Source organism: Fringilla coelebs (genome assembly GCF_963513975.1).
Source record: "Fringilla coelebs genome assembly, chromosome: 5".
In the NCBI taxonomy this organism is placed as follows: domain Eukaryota; kingdom Metazoa; phylum Chordata; class Aves; order Passeriformes; family Fringillidae; genus Fringilla; species Fringilla coelebs.
In genome coordinates, this window is record NC_140033.1 from 6,756,494 (window position 1) to 6,766,516 (window position 10,023).

The 10,023-nt window shown below is 49.6% G+C and overlaps 1 protein-coding gene across 1 annotated transcript in view; it reads right to left on the reverse strand.

Moving 5' to 3' along the window:
- Nucleotides 1-9,657, reverse strand: part of CCDC3 (coiled-coil domain containing 3) — a 35,340-nt gene extending 25,683 nt beyond the window's left edge. The window contains exons 1-2 of the mRNA XM_084205508.1: nt 8,953-9,657; nt 7,822-7,996 (exon numbers count right to left, since the gene is read on the reverse strand). Of these exons, the coding sequence (XP_084061634.1) occupies nt 7,822-7,996; nt 8,953-9,365 (588 nt within the window). The 5' untranslated portion in view covers nt 9,366-9,657. The remainder of the gene's footprint in view (nt 1-7,821; nt 7,997-8,952) is intronic.
- Nucleotides 9,658-10,023: the final 366 nt, after the last annotated feature.

Genomic DNA, 10,023 nt, shown 5'->3' on the forward strand with positions numbered 1-10,023 from the left:
TGGGTTGAACAACACAAATTATTGGTACCTCCCTCATTAATTTTGGCAGATCTTGTTCCAGAAAACTTGTCTGAGACTCATTCTGAATGTATTCCCCAAGAGTTGGCTCAAAACAAGCTCCAGGAAATCCAAGCAGGTGAAGAGCCATGTGCAGCCAGCTCTGATGTTTGCTTCCCCCTCCTGCTCCCAGCCCAGCCAAAAGCACTGGAGTAGCCCCAGTGTGTTGCTGTGAGCAGGATGCCAGGACTCATATCTGAGCATCTTTCAGTGGCTCCCAGGCAAAGTCAGCACCTCCACCCACTGAGACTGAAATGTCATGGGACAAGTATGACTTGTAAGCATGACTGGATCCAAAAAAATCCATGATCTGCTTCTTTGGACTGCACATTCTGTTTTCCTTGGGTTAGTAAGATGATACATCCACCTTAGGAACACCAGCCTCAACTCATCTCCTTGGAGAACATGTCCCAGGTATCTGGGGGGCACCTTGAGAACACAAACCTCTGTTGAGGAAGGGGATTTAGCAGTGGACACAAGCTTTTTCAAGCAACCATTGCCCTGCACTACTCAATTTCACAGCCCAGATCCACACCAACCCTTTCCCTGTACCTCTCCCTTCATCTTTCACAGTGGTGGGATGTCCCTTCTCACTCTCACACTCTGGGGAGGCCATCAACAGGAGGGCAGGAAAGCAGAGGCATCACTCACAAGGAGTGATAGGAGACAGTGGACTGAAGTCAGCCTCCTCATGTCTTCTAGTTGCCATTTTTCCCATGACATGACCAGAGGGGATGGATGAGAGGTCCACTGCTCACTACAGTGCTGCAATTCCCAGCCCATCTTCACATGTGGATGCTCAGGGTGGGATTAAACCTTTAACCTGCCCCCCACCCCGAGGGAGGTATCACCCCCCTCAGCCACTTCTGTGTCAGCATAGAGGGAAGATGACCAGCTCAATCAAAATTCCATCTCTCCTACCTACACAGTGCCTTGGCCCTGGGCTAAGAGGCTTCCTAAGGTCAGGGGTTCCCAAAAAACTTTTCATCCAGCTAAGAAAGCACTGCTGGGCTTGAAAAGCCATGTCTGTCCCAGCCATGTCTGGGAAAGCCCAAGGCTATGGCATCCCTGCAGACAGCCTTGGATCTGAAACAGAGGAGGGACAACAGGGTCCCTTCAGCCCCACCTTTGGGTCTCTCAACATGCAGAGCTCAGCCTACAACTATGAACTGCCTCTGAGGCCACCAGCCAGGCAGAGAACCCAAAAGGTGTCCTGGGGCTGGGGTCAGATGCCTGCTCACCACCAAGTTCAAGTACAGCAGCAGATAGCCTTGTGCCACGAAATATGGAATGAATTAGAGAGTCTGGCAGAACTTCATTAAAGTGTGACTCTGGATAATTAAAAGAGGCCTGGAGCCATGTGGGTCTCCCTTCCCTGCCAGTTCCTGGAAGGATTGCTGCTTCACCCTTCGAGGAGGCACCAGCACATACATACACACACACACATACCCCTGATTGTCTTGGTATTTCCTTGCTTGGTGAGCTGGAAACTGGATATTTTTAAGGATATTATGTACTTGGATGTTCCTGGGACACAGCAAGAGAGAGCTGTGCTCTGGAGCAATCTGCAGTGCCTGATAGGCAGCAATGGTCCAGACACACTCAGCAGGAGCTGTGGCACTCTTTGGGGGTCTCCCCTGTTGGTACCAGGAGGGGGGGGTCTCACCTCAGCACCTCCCTGCCAGCAGGGCTGCCATGGGGGACAAGAGTTCAGATGGGTGGGGAAAAGCTCCATTTTCAATCCCAAATTCTGACTGTTCACAAATGATACCAAATTCAAGGCTCCCATGTTATATCAGGTCATCCCTCCTGCATTGTGTATGAAAACCAGCCAATCTACCCCAACAGAAATAATGTGCCTCTAAGAAACAACTGAAAACCAGAGATGTTGCCCATTTTTCTTCTGGGAATCACTGCTCAGAGCACCTTCTGGGTGCTATAAATATTATAAAGACCATATGCAATGGAAACATCCTGTGGATAAGGCTATTGTGTATTCCTTTGTGATCTTTTACTCTGTGTTTTATCAGCCTGTGTACGTGTGGAAAGATAGAAAACTGGTAGGGATATGCCAGTCAGAACTCTTAAGAGTCCCCTACCACAGCCTGGGTGTGAAGATTTGGGAAAGAATCAATTCCACTTCTGTGCCAAAAGGCTCCTGGGGATGTTACCCAAATGTATCAATTGTCTCGTGGTCTTCCCTTGCCCCAGACACTTGTCAGCAGTTCTCCATTTCATCTGATATTGCTTACATGTACTCAAATTAAACACAGATCGTAGGGAGGGGGTTCACCCTGGGTGGTTTCTGGGAGGAAAACAAAAGCTCTGTAAATCACTATGAAAACAACCCAGAAGTGATGGCACTTTCTATCATGCTATTAGGCTCATGGAGAAACAGCTCCTCTAACCAATGGCAGGGCAGGAAACCACATGTAAAAGAAGATTTTCAAACTTCTAGATATTGGACCTCACTTCAATTCTATTTTGAGGTCTTTTTGTACTGCCCTTGTCACGTAGCACTTGTTTTTAACTGAGATTATTTTTGTGTTTCCCTAGTGCCTTAAGACCAGAGAAGGGAGAATGTCTTATGCAGCTCATGCCACAAGCAAACACAAAAACTCAGTAAGTGGGAATTAAAGAGAACTGTTTCCACCAAGCCTGGATGCTACCTGCTTTTTCAAACTGCTTCTTCTCCTAAAACAGCTGGCTCTGGACTCCTTGAGCAGCATTTTCCAGTCTTGAAATTCATCTCCCAGCACTCAGGGCAGAGAGGGAACTCTGTAAGAGCAGAAGCTCTTAACTTTAATAAGAGAAAAAAAATATCATTTTTTAATTTTAATTTTATGGATAACATGGAGAACACAGTTATCAGCTCATTTTTCCTAGTGGCCAGGATTTGCAAGACTCACAGAGCAGAGTCACTTCTGGCATCAGCAGTGTCCATCTCAGCCACCACACGAAGACCTCTGGCCCACGGATCCAAGGCAGCTCAGGCTCTCTCTGGACAAGACACTATTTAATCACTTCCAAAATCAGGGTGATCTGACAAATTACAGGGATTTCCCCAACTTCCCCTTAGCCCACATCATATGAACAAGCCCTTGTCTGGTAGGCAAGGAGCTATTTCTCTGTGGCTTCTGTCCTCGTGGTGCTGTGAAGTGTCCCTGACTGAGACCCTCTACCACTCACCTGTTTGAGAGCATCAGGGAAGAGACAGGCTGGGACCAGCAGATATGCTGCTGCCCACAGATGGGCTCAGGGATTCACCCAACCCAGTGGCACCCAGTCTATGCACACAGGAGTTGCTAAAATACAAATAATTCTGAAACCATTTCCTCTACTTCCACAGAGGAAGAATGTAATTTAATTTAATTTTTGATTTGCATAGTAATGGCAAGGCCATTTATGCAGTTACATTGCTTTTCTTATCTAGTTCCATTTTCAGCTGCTCCAAAGTCTTCCAGATGTCCCAGTCAGGTCATTAGTCTGTTACAGCAGCCATGGTGCCACCAGAGAAGATCCAAACCCAAAGATGCTAAACAGATATCTATAGACTGCCAGGCTAACCCACTAATTACCTTGCTTTTTATTTGGGACACTGACTACTCCCATAAAAGCTCTGTTATTAGAGACAATACCTCCAGATAAAGCTCTGGAGGTCTCTCAGAAGGCAAGTCCATTCATCTAAATCAATTGAGATAACTGTGTGGTTGTGGCTCTGCTGCTTGAGTCAATGCAGAGAGAGAGGTTTAATAAAAGGTAGAGTCTCCCCCTGCAATCTCTGAGCTTAACTGAAGTTATTGGACTCCTTAATTTCATGGACTTTATCTCACTGCTGTCACTGTTGCTCACAAATGGGCTGACACCTTGACATCAATCCCTTGTTGTGATGCACGTGGGGTCATTTTGCAGCTCTCCTGCACACATAAAGGGGGAGGACAAAAGAACACAATTCCTTAACCAACCAGTTGACAAAACCAGTTCAAGCCCCTCTGAGCAATAACTACAAGTGCTGCTAGAGATTTCTACTGTCCTTATTGACACCAGACCTCAAGTCACTTCTCCTATAATCCCTTGTATGCAGACAAAGCAACAAGGTCCTCTTGATGAGATCACACAACCCTGCAGAAGGCCAGAAGGAGAAATTACAGCTCCTAGATTTGCACTAAAATGGTGAAATTCTGCAGAGGGGCTAGATTTCAATCCCAATGTACTGCATCATCCCTTGGTTTTAGAAACAACCTTGTGGAAACCACTGCAACAACAAGCTGGAGTAAAGCAAGAGATCTGCAAACATCACTAAGGAGCTGAGACAAAAAGTCAAGATGAAGCCACATTAGTATTTGCCTCTGCAAACATGGAGGCCAAAATGCAAGTGCCTAAAGAAACAACAGCAGGAGCAATCACTGCACTCTGAAATGGCCAGAACAAGAGCCTATGTGAATTTATGAGATTGTAGGGTTATTGGAAAACTATGGAAAGCAGTATTTGGCTCATAGCCCAGACTGCAAGGGGCTTAAAAATGCAGCTGGAATTAGCTTACAGCAAAAGCAGCAGGCCCAGGATGAGGAAAGTATTATACTCAGTGAGATGTGCCTTGGGTCTGACCTCTTTTCATCACACACCATGGGACTTTCAGAAAATTAAAAGCATTTTACCATGATGGAAAAGGCAGGTGGCACATCCCAGTGCATCCAAAAAGTTCCTGCACATCTCTTTGCTTTTTTTTTTTTGCATCATCAGACACATTTGCTGGAAGGAGGAGAAGGAGCTGTCAGTGTTTTCCTCATTTTACCCCTTGGGCAGCCTAGACAAGGCTGCCTGCATGCAAGGAGCACTGCAGACAGAGGAGGCCAAGCAGGAGGGCAACATGCTAGTGGTCACTTTTGGGTCACCTGCTCCATGGCCAGCTCAAGCACACCCTGCAGAAGGGACCCTTTGCTTGGTGTAGTATTACATGAGGCAAAGACACTCATCCATTATGGGATTTTTCTCACATTCTGGCTGAGCATCCCAGAGCTGTAAACACAAATTATCCATTGCAACTGCACGTGCTTCTAGCACCAAAGTCTCTCTTAAAGTTCCCCAGAAATATATCAAGAGCAGGATTCCAAAAAACTTTCAGAGTATGGGATTTGTCTGTAAACAGAAAATTTCATAATTCTTTTATTCCAAACCTCCTCTGGCCTGCTGCTTTGTAAGTTGTCCCTGCATGTAGCTATTCCAACACCTGGAGTCAGGACCCTACCTATGAACTCCTGGATGAGACTCTCATCCCAGCTGCCTTCTGCTCAGAATGTCTCAACATTTCCACCTCTCCTCTGTGACTGCACAAAACATCCAAGATGAATTTTAAGTAACAATTTACATCAGTACACAGCAGCTAGTGAGATCCCTGACTCCTCACTACAGCATGAGCCTCATCAGACAGCCCTTCTCTCTCTGTCCAAGCTCTTCCCAACTTGACACCATCACAGAACCTCCCTTTGGATGTACCCAAGTTCCCAAAGAGGATCTTTTTCAAAAACTTCAGGAGTAATGCTGTAAGTTATGTTCACTGTCTGTGCCATGAAGCTGGCACACACCACAGATTTCAGCTTAGGAGCCAGCATGGGGCAGCTTGGCTGAGCGCATTCGGAAACAGAAACTGTTCACACTGTGACAGGATGTGAACAGACACAGTGACAATTGGGAAATACACCACTACAGGTAAAAAGGCAGAGAGAGGGGGGAGACATAAAGAGACCTGTACCTGGGAAGAGCTGAGGATCAAATTCCTAATCCTGGAGCAGCAGAAATGTTATCCCTTTCCCAGGCTGGGGCACGCGGGCGCCGGGAGCTGGGGCTCGGCTGGGCAAACACAGATGCAGGAGCTGAATGGGAGCACAGTCAGCCCCATCTATTTTTAACTGGTGCAGAGGAAGCTTTTACTTTTCATTATGAGGGCGAGACAAGAGTCCATCAGTTGTGCTGAATTTGTTCACTGCATGGGTGGGGGCTGAAGCCTGTAAAGCCCCCGGCCCCAGCAGTGAGACCAGCAGCTCTGATCCCTCCCAGTCTGCTCACAGCTGCACGGGTCAAAGAGTGCAACAGCTGAAATGCACTTCTGATACATATGCTGAGGGTTGCCCCAACTTACCCTGGGGGTTTCTGCCTGGTGATTTCCATTAAGGCTGACTGGTGAGATTCACTACTGGCATAAATGAGCACCAGCCCATCAAGATCCCCTACATTTAGCTCAGCATGATGAAATAAACAGGGCAGAGGCATCACCAACAGACACTGGCAGTTGGATCTGGTGGCCTCCCAAAGCCACTAAAATCTGTGGATTTGGCAGCAGCAGCACCTTTACTTGCCAAGTGTGTTGCTTGTGGCACTGGGGAGTAGGGGTTGGGAGGGAGGAGGCAGGGCTGGGACCAGGACTCTCCACCTCCCCCTTCTTGCCTGGACAGGGTTACAGCTCTGCAATTTAATTGTAGGATAACTAACTTCCTCTTAAATATCAATTTCTGCTGCTGCTACCACACATATATTTGAACAGCACCATTCCACACTCCCCCCCCAAAAAATATCAGTATCAAGAAAACACTTGCTCAGGGGGCATCCCAAGGAGAAGAGCTGTGTCACTGGCCAGATGGCCACACAGCAGCTCAAACTTTGTATGCTGGCATTTGGCCAGGTGGTGAAAGGAAAAGGCTCAGCCAGCTACTGAATTCCCTCCATCCATCTCCCAAGCAAGCCACTCACACATCTGCTGTCATACATAAACATCATGCCTTGGGTAAATCCACAGTAGACAGAAGCAATGACACCTGTCCTGTCCATCCTGACCTAGAGAGGTGCTTAAAATGTTCTCAGACACCAGGGGAAGCCACCAGTCTCACAAAACAAAGTCTGGCATAAAACCAGCTCTCCAAGTTCCACTTTCTCAAAAGTACATGCACATCCAGAACATGCACACACATGACAACATGTTGCTCCTCTCTGCCAAATGCAAGTAAGCATTTGTTAAAATCCTGCATTTATTACACACACTGCAATCCCATAAAGAGGCCAGAAGCCACCAGCAGTGAGCATCTTTGGATGTTCTTACGGGAGGATTGCCTAGAGGGTGAAATGCTTTCTGTGGCCTTCCCTGAAAGGAGAAAGAGACATTTCATCTGTCTTGTTCAGAAGTAAGTGCTGGCATCCCTCAGAGGAACCCTGCCCTCATCACTCACATGAAATGTGCCCTTAAAGAGTCTTTTTTTCTCCAGCTGCTACAAAGGCAGCTCAGGGTGATTAGTTCAGTAGATGTTTATGCTGTTATGTGGAGTCAGGCAAGAATAATCCCTTACAGTCTGTCATGGTCCAGGCACTGCTCTCACTACATGAGATGAACACAAAGTTCAAAAGCAAAGATCTGCTCTTGAGCATTTCAGCTGAAATTAAAAAAAGAGGTCAAGAGATAGCAAACCCAGAAATTATCTGGGTGGGGGAGGACAAGATCACAAGTAATACTATTTTAACCTATTTTGTTCATGAACAAGTTGATACCAAATTTTGCTCAGGTCCATGGGAAGCTGAAGAGGTTAATAGAGAGGTCAGCTTTGAAAACAGTTTAATATTTCCTCACCAGTGTGTTACTTTGCTAGTGATACTACCCAAGGAACAGGAAAATCAGGGACCTGCTGCTCTGCATTCATGTACATATGTTCACAAAGGACATGGGAATGCCTGTGCCCACTTTGAAAACAAGCACTGGAAAGCAAACAAATCCCTTACCCGGTTGTCCTCTTGAATCTCCCAGTCACTGGAGAAGCTCAACACGTGCTGTGCCTGTGAGCAGTTTGAAAACTGGAAAAGGCTGGCAAACATTCTTCTGTTCTCCTGGGTGTCAGGGAAAATTGCCTCCTGGAAGTTGACTCCATGCGGCAGGAGGATGTAGTTCTCATCCATTCTGGAACACAGATTGCAGGGGCAGCCCACTGTGAGAAGGAGCAGCACTTTCTCTCCTGCAGAAGTCACCTGTCCTACTTCAGCCTGGCTCGACAAAAAGTCACACTGACTTTTAGCCTGCAAGTAGCTCTCAGCTCTCCTGGCACCAAAATGACAATTTCCACCACAAGGACTGGATCAGGCAGCAGCAGTAAGGACCAAGCTGCTCCTTCCACCCTGCAGACACCATGAAGGAGGTAAATCTGTATTTTGGGCCATAGTTTCTACTGAATTTGCATCACTATGCCCTTGAGCCCAGAGTTTAAGTACTCCTTCAAGCAGTCAATAAATAACTTGTCTCAATAAAATGTGTTTAAAGATGTTGCTGCAGACTAAGCCCTAGACAGCATCAAAATGAGTTCTGTCGTGCACCCAGTCTAAGAATATACCAAGTATTTCAAAACAAGCCACTGAGTAGTATTTCGCAAATGCTCTCAAATTGAAAGGTCACAGAGATGGCTCTGTTCCCACATTGTGGTTTATTTTCTTATTCTTTCGATGAGCCTAAACTCAGGGTCTGGCTGGGACTCAGGAGAGTCGATGGAAAGCTATCGGGTGAGTACTTGGGGATGGGTTTTAAACTCCCACGACAAACTTCGGCAAACAGCCGCTGGTCTCTTTCCAGCTCTGTGACCGTCCCGCCGTAATAACAAAAGCACCAGCACCCACGAGCTACTCAACAGCATCTCCCTGTGCATGTGCCGGCCGACAATGCTGGAATACCATGGGAGTTTGGTGTTCCGGGCTTTTCTCTCCCTAAGAAACTGCGGGGGGAAGCGCAAAGGAGCAGGCGCTGCGCGGAGAGCGGCCGCGGGACGGAGCGAACCCTGCGGGCAGGGTCGGGCGCGCATCCCCCGGAGCCGGAGCCGGGATGCGACATCCCAACCCCTCCCCGGACCCCGCTGCCCCGGGACTCACCGGAGGAAGAAGAAATAAGCGTAGCCCTGCATGACGGTGTGCGAGTGGCAGGAGAAGTAGCCGAGGCCGGTGAGGTTGAGGCGGGAACCGGCGGGCACCTCCAGCATGCTGCCCCACGCCTGGTCGCACAGCAGCTCGATCTCGGCCGAGTAAAAGAGGTCCCCCGCTCCCTGCTGGGGGCCGCCGGCGGGGGCCCTCTGCCAAGGCAGGTAGTTGTAGGCGCCGTAGGGGTCGGGGTGCAGGGCCAGCACCCGCGCGTACACGATGATCGCGGCCAGCTCGGCCCGGCAGCCCTCGCTGAGCGGCCGCCACTCCGCCGGCAGCTGGCAGCCGCCCCCGGCGCCCGCCCGGCCCCCCAGCACCAGCACCAGCCCCAGCAGCAGCACCGGCACCGGCACCGGCAGAGGCGGCATCGCGGGCGGCTCCGGGCCGGGCGGGCAGGGGAGGGCCGGGGCTCGGGGGTTGGAGCGGGGCACAGACGGCCCGGAGGCGCTGCGAGCTGCCCCGGAGGCTGCGGGGGACCGGGGCTGGACGAGAGCGCAGGGAGGCGGCGAGGCGGAGATGCGGAGGGGTGGGGGTGCAAAGGGGAGGGAGGGAGGAGTGGAGGGTGCCAGGGGCAGAGCACAGAGCGCTGAGAGCCGGGCAGGCAGGAGCGGGAAGGGGCGAGGGGCAGGAGGTGTACGGGGGCAGAGATGCGAGGAGCAGAGATGCAAAGGGGAGGGATGGGAAAAGGCAGAGATGCGAAGGGGGCAGAGAGGCAAAGGGGAGGGCTGTAAGTGAGAGAGGTGCAAAGGGGGAGGTGAAAAGGGAGGGATACAAAGGGGAGGGATGCAAAGGCAGAGTTGCAAAGAGGAGGAATGCAAAGGGAAGAGGTGGACAGGACGGAGATTGCAAAAGAGGGAAGATGTAGAAGACCAGAGATGCGAAAGGCAGGCACACTCCGAGGTGAGCCCAGCTGCTGTCAGACACTCCCTGGACTCGGGGTGAGCACCCCGGGCTTTGAAAGGTGAAGGTGTGGCTCGTAGGGTTTTGGAAGTGCAAGGGTCCCAGTGGAGCAGGGGGCTGTGCAAG